Below are 18,378 nucleotides of genomic sequence, written 5' to 3'. Positions count from 1 at the left end.
CTGTACAAGTGTATAAGAGATTCCAATGAGCTGAATAAAAAACAATATCTGGAAGGCTACAAAAGCTAAGCAGAGATATAAGCTGCTACCCAACAGAAGAAAGATGATTTAGAGCTTGAGTCTCTCCAAGTTAAGGGATTTAATTAACATCTAGGGCTTACCTTTGAAACCACACACAGTCTATACCTTAGAAGTAAAAACTATATCCCAAGCCTAAGGGCTTTACATTACCACCCCAATAAAATATAAAAAACAAGTCTTCATAAATTTAAAGTAAGTTAACTGCTTGCTAGAATAAAAATTAACACTCTTCAAGGAAACCAGAACCTCTACACCATGTCAAAGAGTTCAGCATATAACCAAAAGTTATTAACATGGGGAAGAAGGAAGGAAGGGGGGGGAGGAAGAAAGGAAGGAAGGAGCAATTGTAACCCAAGTCAAGAGAAAAGTGTCAATACATAGAAACCCTAAGATGACCTAAATGTTGGAAATATAAGACAAGAACTTAAAAGTTGCTATTATGTATAAGTTCTAGGATATTAAATAAATCATAGTCATAATGATTGAACAAAAGAGAAAATCTTATCAGGGAAACATTAACAAAAAATAAAATGGAAATTTTAGAAATGAAAACTACAATATCTGAAATGAAAATTTCACTGGATGGACTTGACAGAAGATCACAGATGTCAGAAGAAAGTCAATGAACTCTGAAGACAGATCAATAGAAATTATTCAACCTGAACAACAGAGGGGTAAAAAAATAGAATCTCAGTGACAATATCAAGCAATATAACATGTACAAACGGGATCTTGAGAGAATAGGGCAGAAAAATATTTGAAAAAACAATGAACAAAAATTTCCTAATTTGGTAAAAACAAAAACCAAAAAAACATTGACTTATAGATCAAAATGCTCAAATAACTCCAAACAGGATTATGAAAATCCCACCTGGTAACATCACAAATTGCTGAAAGACAAGGTTAAAAAAAAATCTTGAAAACAACCAGAGTGGGTGAGGAAACACATTCATAGAGGGGAAACAACAATATGAGTACAGCAGACTTTTCACCAGAAACAATAAATTCTAAAAGACAATGGATCAACCAATTTGTTTCAAGTACTGAAATTTTAAAAAATCATCAATTCAGAATTATGAACTCAATGAAAATATTATTCAAAACTTAGTGAAAAATAAAGTATTGGAGATGATTGGAGAAAATAGAACACTGGAGAAAATAGAAAATTATACATTGCTAGTGGGAATGTAAAATGGTGCAGCCACTATGAAAACAGTTTTACAGTTCCTCAGCAAGCTAAACATAGAATTACCATATGATGCAGAAACCTCAATCCTAAGTATATATCAAAAAGAATCGAAAACAGGTGTTCAAACAAAAACTTATATGTGAATGTTCAAAACAGCACTATTCACAATGGCTGAAATGTGGAAAAAAACCAAATGTCCATCAATGGGTGAATGAAAAAACAAAATGTGGTATATCCATATAATGGAATTTTATTCATTATTCAGATATATGCCACAACTTGGATGAAGCTTTAAAACATTATGCTTGGTAAAGTCATATAATGGAATTTTATTCATTATTCAGATATATGACACAACTTGGATGAAGCTTTAAAATATTATGCTAAGTATAAGAAGCCAGGCACAAATGGCCACATAGTGTATGGTTCTATTTATATGAAATATCCAGAATAGGCAAATCAATAGAGACAGAAAGCAGATTTGTGGTTGCCAAGGGCTAAGGGAAGGGAGAATGAGGAATGACTGCTTAATGGGTATAGGATTTCCCTTTGGGGTGATAAAAATTAATTCTGGAGCTAGATAGTGGTGATGGTTGCAAAACATTGCGAATGTACTTAATACCACTGAATCATACATTTAAAATGGTCAATTTTATGCCTGTGTATTTTATCACAATTTAATTAACTAATTAAAATTAAGGCAAAGTGAATACTAAAATACCTTTTTTCTTTAGCTGAGAGAATTTACTGCCTGCAGATCTGCACTACAAGAAATGCTGAAATAACTTCTTGGGGTTGAGGAGAAAAGATACAAGATAGAGGCTAAGAGCTCCAAAAAGAAATTAAAGACTACTAAAAATGATAACTATGAGATAAATAAAAGACTATTTTTTCTCCTTTCACTTTAAAAGATTATCTGCCTGATTAATCCAAGAATTACAATATTGAATTTTGAATGTTATAACATATTTAGATTTCAAACATGTGACACCAATAGCACAAAGGATAGTGGAGGTGGATAAATAAAATTGTATTATTAATGATTTCTTCTAATTTACATGGAATAGCCCCATATTTAGTCTGATTACTATGATAACTTAAGGAAACAGACTGTGATCCTTAGAAGAACTACTAAGAAATAATGCAGAAAAATATAACTAAAAACCCAATAAAGGAAAATATTCAATTTCTGTTTCCAATCATACTAACTCACACTCTACTTGCCCTCCCACTATAGACAATTTGAAAATTGGACAAAATTTACAAACAAACGTTCACAGACATCGAACAATGCACAACAATGATTCCTGAGAGAAGAAAAACAAACAAGGTGATTCCTGAAGGTACCTTCTGGACCAAAGTGCATGGGGAGGGGACCAAGAAGAACATAGCAACCTCTCTGAACTGAAGAGAAAGCAAGCCAAGTTCAGGGAGGTGAGGCACATGTGATGGACAGAGTACCAGAGAGAGAGAATAGAATTATGTATAAAATTATTCATGGGGTCAAAACTTACTAAACTGTACACTTTTGGTGTATGTAAATTAGATGTATATAGTAAGTTATATGTAAATTTCACCTCAATAAAGTTGATTTAAAAATGCATCATTATTAAAATAAAATATAGAAAACACGTATAGCCCTATATCTATAAAAACCTGTTACCGATTTCATTTGATAACAACAAATTTGTTATCAAAAACTTCCCCACAAAGAAAACCACAGGTCCAGGTGGTTTCACTGTAAATTCTACTAAACATTTAAGGAAAAAGTTATACCAACTTTACAAAAAATAAAAAATGCTTTCAGAAAATAGAAGAGGGAGGAAAATTTCCCAGTTCTTTTTATGAGAACAGCATAACCCTCATAACTAAAGACTGGTAGACATTATAAGGGAAAAAATTACAGATAAATATCAAATATGGAAATATAAAAGAAAAACAATACATCCAAATGAAGTTTATTCCAGTAATAATAAGGTTACTCTCAGGAACAAAAGGTTGGTTTAGTATTCTAAATCAATGTAATTTGTCATATTAACGTAATAAAGAAAAAATATGATATTTCAATATAGATGCAGAAAAAGCATTTGGTGAAATTCAGTACCTATTCCTGATAAATATTCTTGAGAAAACTAAGAATAGAAGTGATTTTCTTCATCTGATAAATGGCATATATGAAAAATCTACTGCTAACAACATAAGTTATAGTGAAATATTGAGAAATTTTCCCCTATGACCAGAAACAGGGCAAATATGTCTGTTCTCACGACTTCTATTAAACATTTTACTAGAAGTTCAGGCAGTCCAATAAGGCAATAAAAAGAAATAAAAGTCATAAATACTTGAAAGGAAGAAGCAAAAATGTCTTTATTCACAGAGGCCATGATAGTTTTTGTAGAAATTCCAAATAAATAAATAAATAAACTACTAGAACTAATAAATAAATTTAACATGGTTTTCAGATACAAGGTCAATATTTAAAAATCAAATACACTTTTATATATAGCATCAAAAAATGAGAAAATATTTCCAAAAGCAATTTTATTTTTTAAAAAGGCCAGAAGTACAAAACATTTAGAAATAAATTTAATAAAACACAAGTAAGCCCTCTACTCTGAAAACTGGCTGAGAAAAATTAAAGAAGGAATAAATAAATGGAGAGCTATACCACGATATTAAGATATCCACTGTCCCCAAATTGGTCTATAAATTCATCACAATCCTGATTCCAATTCCAACAGACAGCTTTGTGTAGACATTGATAAGCTGATTGTAAAATTTTTATGAAAATGCAAAGGAACTAGAGTGGTCAAAACAGTCTTTAAAAAGAAGAAATTACAATTATATTCCATTTCATTCCCACAGCTAAAATTAAAAAGACTAATATCACCAAATGTTGGCAAGAATATGGAGCAATTGGAACATACTTTGTTTGTGGGAATATAAACCGTTAAAACCTCTTTGGGAAACAGTTTGGCTGTTTTTTTATAAAATTAAACAACCCAATTGAAAATGGGCAAAAGTCTTAGACACTTCACAAAAGAATATATAAGAATGGCTGGTAAGCACATCAGATAAGCATTCAAAATGATGCTCAACATCATTAGTCAACAGGGAAGTACAAATTAAAATCACAATCAGAGAGCATTTCACACCCAGTGCAATGGCTAAAATAAAAAGACTGACACTACCAAATGTTAGCAAAGATATAGAGCAATTGAACATACTTTCTTGGTGGGACAGTAAAATGGTAAGCCACTTTGGAAAAAAGTTTTGGCTGTTTTTTATAATTTTTTTAAATATATCTTTATTGATTTCAGAGAGAGGAAGGGAGAGGGAGAGAGAGATAGAAACATCAATGATGAGAGAGTCATCATTGATCAACTGCCTCCTGCAAGCCTCCGACTGGGGATCGAGCCCACAACCCAGGCATGTGCCCTGACCAGGAATTGAACCGCGATCTCCTGGATCCTAGGTCGATGCTCAACCGCTGAGCCACGCCCGGCCAGGCCTCTTTTTCATAAATTTAAACATACACCATGACCTAGCAATTCTACTCCTAGGGATTTACCCAAGGGAAATAAAATATATGTCCACAGAAAGACATATATACAAGAATGTTCACAGAAGCTTTATTCATAAAGCCAAAAACTAGAAACAACTCAAATGATTATCCACAGGAGAATGAATAAAATTGTGGTCTTTTATACAATGGAGTAATACCCAGTAACAAAAATAAACTACTGATACACATGTAACAACATAAACACATCTCAAAAATTATGTTAAATGAAAGAAACCATACACAAAAGCAAATAATACCATATGAATCCATTTATATAAAGTTCAAGAATAGGTAAGACTGATATATGATGATAGAAAGTAGAACAGTGGGAACTTTCTGGGAAGTGATGGAATGTTTATGTATTTATAAAAATTCATCAAATTGTACATTTAGGATTGGAGCATTTCAATGTATGTAAATTTTACTTCAGTAAAAATATGTTTACAGCAACGTCATTAATAAATTAAAATTAGAAGCTACTTAGATACCTTATAGTAGGGGTTTAGTTAGTAAAGTATGTATCCAAATACCACAGCCACTAAAAATAATGCTATAGAAAGCTATCTATTGACAAAGAGAGGTGTTCATGACAACTTTTATGAAAAAGAAGTTATCAAACAACATATACATTACAACTGACCTGTAAGCACAAAAATGGTCTGGAGGCATTTCATGTAAGTGAGACTTGAGGTTAACTTAAAAGAGTGTTTTCACTTTTTCTACAATGAATACGTACTTAGTTTTGTAATAAGAAAAAATCTTTCCAGATATATAAATAGTTATAGATTCATAGGTACAGATAGTTTTTGTTATTCGTGGTAGTTATGCTCTATAAGCACGCCAGGAAGTCTGAATTAGCAAATACTGACCCATTGCTCTTAGGGGAAACACAGAGTTAGGTTCCTACGAGTGTCACATTTTCATCAGCTGATCAATATGTAACCTTGTTTTATGTGTACTTCTACTTAAGGACATCTTATTGAATATGTACTGTTGATTCATTAACATTGAACTCATAGCCAACAGTAGTATAACCAATGCCTGAACAAAGCTTATTTATCACGTGCATTTTCTCCCTAAGGGAAGTCATAGCCTTTTTGCACTTAAAAACACTAGACATGGGAACATTTTAAACAATATCTCCCCCAAAAAAGCATAAAAATGTGAGAAGCATGGCATTAAACAGATTGTGAAAAGGACACTTGTCTGCAGTATGAGAGTTGAAATAAGAAGGCAGAGTTTCTCCTTGTTCAACCTCAGCTGGGAGCATACAAGTTGGGCAACTCAAATTTTTTGCTTCTCTGTGCATATTTGCAAATGACCATGAAAATACTGCTAGTATTGATTTGGGGGTTACAAATAAACTTCAGCAAGTAGGCCAACTCACAAATGCAGAATTTGCAAATAATTAGGATTGACTGCATATAGACATATCTATGAAATAAGGTATCCCCAAGCTTTTGGTGTGCACTCCTGGGGCATCCGTGAAGGAAGGAGAGGAGGCTGATTGGAAGGGGGCCTGGAGAGACAAAGAAGGGAGGAAGCAGATCCAGAGAGAGGCCACCTGGGAAGCTGAAGTCACCTACCCCTAAGCAGTCACAAATCCACAGTCATAAGACCAGACAGACCTGAGCACTTGGAAGGAAGACCAGACACAGCAAGAGAAAAGCATGCTTCTCCTGGAGAAGCTCATCTGAACCAAAGCAGAACCCACTGACGAGAGAGCACCTCTGACCTGCAGGCTCTGCAGAGAGGCAGCAATGGGAGCAAGTGGAAATAATTGCCCCGGGACCCTCCAACCATCTTAGAAATGTGCTTAAAAGCACAGACACCGCCTTGATTTCATCTTCTGTCTTCATTGTTTCATTTTGGGGAGTGTAAAATCTTTTCAAAGGCTTTCAGGAGCCGGTCCCAAACTCAGCCCAGGCCCTTACACTCCCAGGAATCCTCAACCTCAGGCTCACAGCTAGAAAGGGGGCCACTCGATCCCCAGGCTCTGAAAGAGACACATATCCCACATTATCTGCATTTTTTCCACTCGGTCTGCAGGAAGAATTACCCTTTACCAAGACATAAACTTACCTAAAGAGAGGCCAGAAAGCCAAGGTTGAGGGAAGCTCCTATTTCCAAACACAAAACTGACACTTCAGCCTTCAGACCAGCCAGCCATGCTGGGAACAAGGGGGCTGCAAACCTGTTCATTAGGCAGGCCCTGCTTTCCTTTGCTGTGCGCATGCTGGGGGGTTGCTGTTGGCCCTCTCTGACTTCCACCTGAGTGCAGCCATCTGGCTCCATTGGGCTCCAGAGCCAGGATGAGCCTACTCAGGGCTCAGAAAGAAAGGCAGGCTCTAGGCCCCATTTTCCTGTCTTCCCTCTGGGCACCAGCCAGGCAGAAGGGCAGGGGCAATGGGTGAGGCCTTCCTTCTGCTGCTGCCTACCAGGTCCGCCCGCCTCATACTGGCTCCAAGGCTGGGGGCCCTCATCTGCATTTGCTCAGAGCCTAAACTTCCAGCCCTGCCAGCCCGTTTCTGGGTGAGTCAGAACCAGAAAGAAATAGGCTGTGAGTTGAATTCCCTCCCCTGGACTTGGGCTTATGAGTCTCCTCCATTTCCCATCCCACCAACACACACAGGACCAGCCTCAGTGCCAAGGGATGGGGGACAGCTTCACCCCAGTTTGGTCAGTCCAGACCACTTGGTTCCGAGATGTTGGGTAAAGGAAGGAAAGAATATGGAGGAACAGAGATCTGCTCACAGGAGGACGGCAGAGGGAGAAGCACTTAGGACCTGGAAGCCCAGCCTGACCAGTGCCTGGTCCCCTGCCCCCATGTCCCAGTAGACTCACCCTCATCACAGTTGCTCCCAGTAAAGCCAGGGCAGCACCTCCACTCCAGCGCCGTCACCGTTCGGTAGGACACTCTGTATGTGGGTCTGATCAGAGTCCTGTAACTAACACAAGGGCAGCGTCAGGACAGTGTGAGAGCCCAACTGTCCACCCCAGACCCAATTCCTGCAGAGTCAGCCCAGTCCAGGGCTCTGGGAGCTACCCAGCCAGTGAATCCTGTGGCCCCAGCTCTGTGCCACTGGCTGTGTGGCTCTGGGCAAGTGACCATCCCTCTCTGTGCCAAGTGTGCTCTAAAGTGCCTTCCAGCTCTGCCTTTCTCAAAGTCTCCAGGTGTGACCACCTATGGTAGAAAAATGTCTTGCACACTGACTGCTATGGACTGAATTGTGTCCCCTAGAATTTATGTTGAAGCCCTAACCCCCCACACACTGAGGAAAGGGCATGCGAGGACACAAAAGAAGACAGCTGCCTGAGAAAATAAAGTTCTGTTGTTTAAGCCACCCAGTCTGTGATATTTTGTTATGGCAGTTCAAGCTAAGACATCGACCAAAATAATGAATATAGAAAAGAAAAATATCATTAAAATCTTTATTTCCTTTTGTTGATTCATCCAATGAATGCTTTGAGTGCCAACTACATGCTCCACTGTGGTCACAGATGGATATAACCGAGTCCCTATTTTGAAGAAAATCACAGCCTCTAGGATGAGAGAGAGACGTCAATGAAAACTTACAGTCCAGCAGCGGGACTCTAGCAGCGAGAAAATGCCCCACAAACTGCTGTGGCATCCAGAGTAAAATTCAAAGTCCTGGAGTTTTATTTTTTTCTCACAAGTAAGTTTGATACTTATTTCGTATCAAATTTATTTTGGGATTTTGTGAAACTCCATGGATAGTGACTATAACACATATGACCAAATTTCACAGGGGCACCAACTCAGCCGTTACTCACTCTACATGCGTCACTACAACCGAGCTGCTTCATCGTGTTGGCAAACTTCCTCTTGAAAGCAAACTCCATGACTCCACGGAATCTGAATCTGCTGACACTGAGCAACTTAATCAGTGAATGGGAAAATGATGAATTAATTGGTAGCAACAGGCGTGACATTTCAAGATGCACTGTTGACAGGAAAACACACGAGTCACATCTTGAATTTCAGAAATATTGCACCAAATCTGAAAAATCCTGTTACACTAATTTCTCTTTTTAAAATCCTCTCACTCATGTTTCGTAAACATTCCAGCAAACCAGCTTCCCCCTGGAGAGCTAAGGAGGGTGTGGCTGTGTGTAGCCAGGGGCAGGAACTTTTGAGTGAGGAGCCAAAAGTCTGCACGGAAAGGTGCCCACAGCTGGGACCTGGAGAGCAAGCCCAGGCCTCTGGACTCTAGATCGGCGCCCACTCCCCTTCCCCCACCCTCCGGAAAGCAATTGGCATAGGCCAATGGGAACAGGGAGTGACAAAGAAACAGTGTCATCATCACCAGTTTTTACAGCAGGTGGCCTGGTGGGACCTAGGTGGGTCAATGAGCCTGGGTCCAAGGAGTATAAATAGAATGTCTGTGCTATAAACACACTTTCACACTTATACACACACTCACTGGCACACACTCACACCTCACATACTCACATATTCACACAGTCACATACATGCACACTCTCACATGCACACACATATGCTCACACACTCAACACTCACACAGCTCATTCACAGGCTCACACTCTCACATGCCTTCCTGCTACAGACCTCCAGTCTGAAGCAGGCCCAGCTGGGATATGGGTGAGGCTTTAATGTAGATAAAAGGTGCCAGGTATATTGTGGTAATCATTTCACAATATATGTAAATTAAACCATCAAGCTGTATACCTTAAACTTATACAGTGATATACATCAATTATTTCTCAATAAAACTGGGGGGGGGGGACAAAAAAATAAATTATCTAGCAAAAACATTTTTTTAAAGATGCCAGTTTTTAAATTAATTCCTGCAATTAGATTGTTGTTCTGGCTTAGAGAGATCAGAAAAGCTTCAGAATCTCCTAGGGCAGACGTGTAAAGCAGGAAAGGGTCAAGTTGTTTATTGTATTTGTGTCCTGTGCAGCGCATTTGATGCCATGAAAGGGTCCCTCCCATAACCTCAGCACCATGGGATAGATGGAGCCCTGGGCTCTGGACTCTGCCTCTAGTACACAAGGTGGACTTGCACACGTTCCTCAACCTCCCTGAGCCTATTTCCTGGTCTACATGACAAGGACCCTACATAAACCAGAATGTGATGTGCGAGGCTACTTGGGAAAGCATATGTGCGAGGCATTGAGAGCAGAAAGGGGTGCACAGATGCTGGATTTGCAAAACATAGATCTGACCTCATTCCTCCCAGCCCACACCCTTCGTTCATCAGTCCTCACTGCAGTCAGGAGAGTCCGACCTGCTTAGCCATGTGTGCAGGTCCTTCTCCAGCTCTCACAGCTACCCTGTATCATAGACTGCCCCTTGGCCTCCAGCCCGTGAGCCCTCCAAAATCCACCAGGCATTCTTCAGTCCATGCCTTGAATGACGACGATGATAAAAATACTAATGTGTAGATATAACAAGAGTTTTGATTGAGTGCTCACCATGTACCAGGTACTGCTCATAACAACCCTAACAGATGGATACTATTACTGTTCCTAATTTACAGATGAGAAAACCGAGGCAGAGAGGTTAAGTAACTTTCTCAAGGTGGTGGAACTAGGGACCCAAACGCAGGCAGAATTGGCAGAGCCTAGTAATACTAGTCTGTGTCCATATGCATGAAGTACTGATCTTGGGCCCCTGAACCAAAGGAAGAGCTCATCTTTCTGGCCCTCACTTTGAGGCCATGTCTCGTGCGGACATGGGACCAAAAGGAACCAGATGGCCTGTGAAGTCCAGGAGCAGAGCACACCAGTAGGTGGCGCTGCTTCACCAGCCCAGAGGGCCAGGGCTCAGAGTGGCTGACCCCTCCAGTATTACCAGGAGGCCCAAGGCAGGTTCAGTGCTCACAGCCTCTCCCTCAGTCTGGACAAGATGAGGAACTTCAGCCTTTTACATCCATAAAGAACTCCCAGCCCTTCTGCTTGAGTCCAGTATGCAAACCCAGATCTTTCTAAAATGCAGATCCAGTTTAGTGACTGCCCTCTCTTAAAATGGCTCCCAAAGACTAAAGACCAAACTCTTTAGGTCAGTTAATAAGGCCCTGCCTACCTTTCTACCACCCCTCCTCCTACCACCACCAGCCAAGGCTCCTACCACCAGCACACACCGAGCTGCCCTTCCAGCCGTGGGCTTTGCATGTGAATGCTCTTCTGCCTACCTGCTCTTCTCCTGTTCTCTGCCTGAGAAAAATCCCCAGGAGCTTTCAGGGTGTGACTCAAATGTCCCCTCCTCCTCTGTAAAGCACCTTCCCCCTGGCCAGAGTTGACAGGCTCCCTATTCAGCCCTCCTTCAACACCTTGTACCGATCATGGTGCTTGGTGTTAACCCAACACTCATTTGTGCATTCACAAATGCACACCAAGAGCCTGCTGGGTGCCAGGCACTGGGAATACAAGAATGAAGAAGGCAGGCATGGGCTTCACTCCGTCAGAGCTTGTGGCACTAATCATATCACACATGAGTACATGACCACGCACTGTTTGAGAAGGGCTATGAAGGAAAGCACTGAGTTCACTCTTCACATTATAATGGAATTTTTCTTGTGTTATTAAAATATAACTTACATACAATAAAATAAATAAATGTAATGTTTTGCTCAATGAACTTTAATGTGTGAGTACACCAACATTCCTATCACTCAAATGTCCCCTTGTGCCCCCTTCATGTCCATTACCCAGCCCCCAGACATAACCACTCTTCTGACTTCTCTCAGCAGAGATTATTTTGCCTTTCCAAAAGTTCATAAATGGAACTTTATAGCATGCACTCGTTCGTGTCTGCCTTCTTTCACTCATCCATTATGTCTGAGTTTCATCCATGTTAAGTATACCAGTATTTTTTTCCTTTTATTGCTAAATAATATTCCATTATATAAATATACCACAATTTGTCCTTTCTCCTGTTGATGGATATTTGAATTGTTTCTAGTCTTGAGCTATAATGGGCAAAGATGCTATGAGAATTCGCATAGAGTCTTTGTAAACAGGTGTTTTTATTTCTCCAGATTATATACCTATGAACAGAACTGATGGGACATAGGATGGACATGTGTTAACTTTAGTAGATGGTACAAACAAATTTCCATGACCTGTTTGGATGAACCAGTCCACACACCTACCAGCAGCCTATGAGTTCCAGTTGCTCCATAACCTTGCCAACATTTGATATTGTCAGTCATTTTCATTTTAGTCATTCTAGGGTGTATGTAGTACACTTTCATTATGGTTTTATTTTGCAATTCCTGTTGACTAAATAAAATAGCTCCTTTTCATGTCTGTCATTTGCATATCTTCTTATGTGAAGTGCCTGTTTGAGACTTTTGCCCACTCTTACACTGAGTTTTGTTTCTTTTTCTTATTGATTTGTAAGATATATATAGGATGGGGCAACAGTAGGTTTATAGTTGTGAGTACACAAAACACAGAGTTTATTCTTGTATTATTATTTCTTAGTTATTGTATCATTTTCCATTCAAAACAAGTGTAAACCTACTTTTGCCCCACCTTGTATATTCTTTATAGGAGACCTTTACCTGATATATGTATTACAAATATTTTTTCCCAATTTGTGACTTGACCTTTCATTTTCTTAAATGTGTATTTATGATAATAAGTTTTTAATTTTATCAATTTTTAAAATTTTATTATTTGTTGGGTAGGAGTCAAGGTTCATTGCTTTCCTTTGGGCTATCCACTTGCCCCAGCACCACTTATTAAAAATACCTTCTTTTCCCTAGTTGAATTATTTTAGCCTTGTTGACAACCAAGTTATTATTTAAATGTAGGTCTGTTTCTGGACTCTCTATTCTATTCCATTGATCTGTTTTTCTATCTTTGCACCAAAACCACACACTGTCTTAATAAATGTAGCTTTATTGTAAGTTTCAAAATCTGGTAATCTAAGTCTTTCAATTTTGTTAGCCTTCAAAATTGTCTTGGATATTTAGGTTCTTTGCATTCCCATATTTTTTAAGTTGGCTTATAAATTTCTGCCAAAAAAATTCCACTATGATTTAGATAAAGATTACATGGAATCTATAGATCAATTTCTAGAGAACCAGTATCTTAATAATATTGAGTCTTCCTAGCCATGGCAGAACTGTCCATTTATTTAGATCTGCTTTAATTTTTCTCAGCAGGGTTCACATCTTTCATTAAACTTATGCCTAGGTATTTGTCTTAATCTGCTCAGGCTGCCATTACAAAATCGAAGATCAGAATTCCAGCCAATTCCGTTTCTGGTGAGGACTCTCTTCCTGACTAGCAGACTGCCACTTTCTCACTGTGTCCTCACATGGCCTTTCCTCAGAATTTGGGGGCGGGAGGCGGGGGGGCAGGAAGAGAGAGAGAGGAAATGCTAGTATCTCTTCTTAGAACACTAATCCTGTTGGATCAGGGCCCCACACTTAATGATTTCATTTAACCTTAATTACTTCCTTAGGGACCCCATTTCCAAATACACCCACATTGGGGGCTCCAACATATGAATTTGGGGGAATACAAACATTCACCCCATAACAGTATTTAATGCTTTTTTTATTTTACTGTGGCTCATAAATACAGAAATTTATTTCTCATAGTTCTGGAAGCTGGGAAACCCAAGATCAAAGTGCTGGCAGATTCCAGGTCTAGTAAAGGCTCACCCCCTCGTTCATAGACAACCATATTCTCTCTGTGTCCTCACAGGTAAGAAGGGAAAGGGGTCCCTGTGGAGTCCCCTTTATAAGAACACTAATCCCATTCTCATGAGGGCTCCACCCTCAGACCTAATCACCTTTCAAAGGCCCCATCTCCAAATACTATCATGCTGGGGTTATGATTTCAACATGTGAATTTGGAAGGGGGGAACACTTGTATCCAGTGAACCTTAATAAGTCCATTTATTAGTTCTAGTACTGTATTTGACTATTCTTTTGGATTTTCTAAGTACACAATAATGTTATCTGTGCATAAAGAGTTCTTTATATTCTGTTTCTGATCTGTATGCCTTTTATAGCTTCTCCTTGTGTTATTGCCTACAGTATAATGTTGACTAGAAGGGATAACAGTGATCCTTTTCTTGTCCCCATACTAAGGGGGAATGTGTACAATATTTCATCAATTAAGTATGGCATTAGCTGTTTTGTTATCTTTATTAGATGGAGGACATTCCCATCTATACCTAGTTTGCTGAGAGAATTTTTATCATGAACAGATGCTGAATTTTATCAAATAATTTTTCTATATCTATTGAGATGATCATATGATTTTTATCCTTTATTCTGTTATTTTGATGAATCACATTAATTAATGTTCAAATGTTAAACCAACAAAACATTCCTAGGATAAGCCCCATTTGGTCATGATGGATTATCCTTTCCATATCTCACTGAATTCTATTTTCTAATATTTCATTTTGAATTTTTACATCTATATTTACAAAGGATATAGTTGGAATTCTTTATCTCTTGAAAAATCCACAAGAAATTGATAACAGGAATCACCTCTAGGGTGAATGGGGGCCATCAGTTTTACTCCATACTCTTTAATACTGTTTGGATTTTGAATTCTGTGCCTTTAAATCACTCAAAAAGGAATACAATGTAAATGCTAAATAAAAAACAGATGATGCTGTTATGGGCTGAATGTGTCTCCCCCACCCCAAATTCATATGTTAAAACCCTAACCCTCAAAGTGTTGGTATTTAGAGGTGGGGCCTTTGGGAGGTATCTGGTTTAGATGAGGTCATGAGGGTGGGGCCCCTGTGACAGGATTAATGTCCTTATAACAAGAATAAGAGAGATCAGAGCTCTCTTTCTCTCTCTCCTCCATGTGCAGACACCGAAGACAGCTGTCTACAAGCCAGAAAGAGGGCCTTCACCAGGAACCAAACCTGCAAGCACCTTTATCTTGGATTTCCCAAACTCAAGAACTATGAAAAATAAATATTTGTTGCTTAATCCACCCAGTTGATAGCATTTTGTTACAGCAGCCCAAGGAGACTAATACAGATGTACATTAAGTATTTAACACAATTTCCAGGAGATGAAAATGCTAACAAATGTTACCTATTGTGATGTTTATTTTTTTCTAAATTTTTTTAAATTTATTGATTTTTTTTAGAGAGAGAGAGGAAGAAAAGAAGAGAGAGAGTGAGAAACGTCAATTTATTGTTCCACCCATCCATGCATTCATTGGTCAACTCCTGCATGTGCCCTGACCAGGGATCATACCCAAAACCCTGGAAAATTGGGACAACACTCCAACCGAGCCACCCAGGCAGGGCTGTGACGGTTAGTTTTACGTATCAACTTTACTGAGTTAAAGGATGCCCAGATAACTGGCAAAACATTTTTTCTGGGTGTGTCTATGAGGATGTTACCAGAAAAGGTCAGCATTTGAATTGGTGGACTGAGTAAAGAAGATCACTGTTGGTGGAATTGTAAATTGGTGCAGCCACTATGGAAAATAGTATGGAAGGTTCCTTAAAAAATTAAAAATAGAATTATTATATGATCCAGCAATCCCACTTCTGGGTATATATCCAAAGGAAACCAAACCAGTGTTCCTTGCAATATCATTCACAATAGTTAAGACATGGAAACAACCTAAACGTCCATCAACAGATCAATGGATAAAGAAAATGTGACACCAATAAATTTAAATTTTTAAATTTCATTAAAAAAGAGGGGGGAAATGTGATTTATATACACATACACAGTGGAATATTATTCAGCCATAAAAAAGAAGGAAATCCTGCCATTTGCAACAACGTGGATGAACTTGGAGGACAGTATACTAAGTGAAATAAACCAGACACAGGGAGACAAATATGTCATGATGTCATATATAGAACAAAAAAAAAAAAAAAGAGGTTGAGCTCATAGTAACAAAGAGTAGAATGGTGGTTACCTGAGGCTAGGCGGTGGGGGATTAGGGGAGACATTGACCAAACTTTCAGTTATAAGAGGAGTAAGTTCTGGAAACTTAATGTACAGCATGGCCACCATGGTTAATAATAATGTATGATATACTTGAAATTTGCTAAGAGAGCAGATTCCAAGTGGTCTCACCACACACAAAATATGGTAAATATAAGAGGCAATAGATATGTTAATTACCTTGATTGTGGTAATCATTTCATGATGTGTATATATATCAAAACATCACATTGTACACCTTAAATGTGCACAGTTTTTATTTGTCAAAAATAAACAAAAGTATACACATACAGAGTCCTGAGGGCCTATGTGAGACAAGAGGTCAAGGCTGATTCAAGAGAGGTCTCTTGCCCCACTCCCACCCCTCACCCCAGGGACCATTCCTTTCAGATCAGACCAGCCCCCCAGACCACCTCCACAATAAGACAAACAGCCATAATCCCAGGGTCTACAGACTTCATTTAACCTCGGATGGCCTTGAGGCCATTCTCAGCTGAGGACACTGAGAAGAACCCAGCTTGCCTGAGGCTCTGCAGAGAGGCCACACCCTGCACAGGGCTCACCCCACCAGTGATATGGTGGTGTCAGCCTCACTCCTTGACAGCAGACTGAGGGCCAAGGACAAGGTCCTGGGCAGGGGCCACATAGAACCAGGACTGTCCTCCCACCACCAAGGCTTTACTGACCTCCAGATATTGAGAGAGAAACAAGATTGCCTCCTAAGGCCTGAATTCTTCCCAAAGTGGAGACGCCTCTTCATCCTGACTTCCTCCTGATTTTGTGGTGCTGCGGTGTCCAAGTGGGATGGCAAGCAAACTCCACATTGAGGCTCCAGCATCCACCAGGTTTCCCCAGTGTCCCTGTGCCCCTCACTCACATTTTCCAGCTATCCTTAATGGCTGTGCATCTCTCTCTCTCTCTTCTCTCCCTCCCTCTCCCAATTAAGGCCTAGTCACCTCCATCCTCACCTCAAAGGCCCTCTCCTCCAGGAAGCCCTCCTGAAGTCTCCAACCAGATCAATGTTCCCAGCTTGCTGCCTGTGCCCTGCCTTCATAGCACTTACTCCAGATTGCAAGCTGTATTTCTATGTGTGGCTATTAATCGATGCCCGTATCTCTGCCACACCATGAGCTCTAGGAGGGCAGGAACCTTGCTTGTGCCTGGCACACAGTAGGTGGGCAACACTATGTATCCACTGACTGGTGGAGGATCTGACCCCTGTGATATGGCAATTCTCCTGGAGCCTGTGGCCAACAGGCATCCAAGGCCACACAACTGTGGAAATGGGCTGAAGGAGGGGCAGCCCCTCGCTGGTCCACGAACAGTGCTATATATGTCCACTTCACAAATGGCAAAATCAGCTCAGGAAAGCAAGGGGAATGTAAGGGAGTTGTATCCGCTGAACACCTAGGTGCTCAGCCCACTCGTACTGTGAGAGTCTTACCGTCCCGCTTATGGATGAAGACACTGAGCCCTTGCCTGGGCTGTGCGGCTGGTGGGCAGCTGAGCCCCAACTCAGCTACACGCATCCCCAGACTCCTGTCTTTCCATCAGCTGCCACCTGCCCTCAACCCTGGACATGTCTGAGAGGTCAGATGAAGCTTCTCTGGTTCCTTTGGCCCAGCTGAGATGGGGACACAGCGAGTGAGACACTGGGGGGGGGTGCAGGATGACTCCCCCAAAGACAGTCCAGGCTGACTCAGACCTCGAGAGGAGCAACACAGGCAGGACAAACACACGGCTTTCCCGCTGCTTTTTTTCTAGTTGATTCCAACGCATCTCTGCCCATCTGTGAGCACTGAGTGAGTCCCCCTTCTCTGAGCCCCTGTCAAGTCTGAGTGGGATGTAACAACCTAAAGGTCCCTTCCAAACCTGAAAGCTTCCAAATACAATTTGGAGTCTCCATCTGGTGTCTCCCACCTCACTGGCCCTGAGTTTTTTCCCAAGACAGCCCAATTCTAGGGACTTCTAACCTCTCTGCATTTGCTCCTTCTGATTGGCAGATCTTGGGGTTTCCCTCATTGTCATTCGGCAAATCCGAGGACATACATTATCCTGGGGGATATTCACTCAACAAATAGCCGCAGAAATCTTGACCCCACCGCATTCTGGCCCCTCCCTTCACTGAGTCCAGGAAGTTCTTCCTCCACCACGATCCTACCAGCCCACTGCTCTCCTCCCACCTGTCCTGTCCAGCCTCCATCGCCTCCTTCCTAGACAGGGGCAATGGTCCCTAACTGTTTCCTAGCGTCACTTCCACCTCCAGTATTCCGGACTCCACACAGATGTTCCTGTGATATTTTCAAAGTACAAATTTCCTCGATAACCCTGCCTAGCTTATCTTCAATCTTAGGACAAAACCCAAATCCATAGTATGACCACGTGGACTTCTAAGATCTGGCCACTGGCCACCTTGGCTGCCTTCCCACTCACCCCTCCCTCAATCCCACTTAAAATCCCAGCAGAGCTCCTTCCCATATCAGCTTGTCATCTGCTGTTCCCTCTGCCTGAGACACCCTCTAACTCCAACTCAGTCCCTAGGGCTCACCAGAAGTGCCACCTCCTCAGAGAGACTCTTTGACCAGCCCACTCTCAGTTCCACC

General features: G+C 40.6%; 1 protein-coding gene across 5 annotated transcripts in view; it reads right to left on the bottom strand.

The window, feature by feature from the left end:
* The window catches only part of COL26A1 (collagen type XXVI alpha 1 chain), a 158,595-nt gene that overhangs the window by 86,724 nt on the left and 53,493 nt on the right, over positions 1-18,378 (bottom strand). For 3 of the 5 annotated variants that reach the window (XM_087815581.1, XM_087815579.1, XM_087815582.1), the window contains exon 3: positions 7,680-7,783. In XM_087815581.1, the coding sequence (XP_087671707.1) occupies positions 7,680-7,783 (104 nt within the window). The remainder of the gene's footprint in view (positions 1-7,679; positions 7,784-18,378) is intronic. The other 2 variants (XM_087815580.1, XM_087815578.1) reach the window with 1 other exon arrangement.

This window comes from Miniopterus natalensis, chromosome 3, assembly GCF_054644295.1.
Source record: "Miniopterus natalensis isolate mMinNat1 chromosome 3, mMinNat1.hap1, whole genome shotgun sequence".
NCBI lineage: Eukaryota > Metazoa > Chordata > Mammalia > Chiroptera > Miniopteridae > Miniopterus > Miniopterus natalensis.
This window is presented reverse-complemented; position numbering and strand designations above follow the sequence as displayed.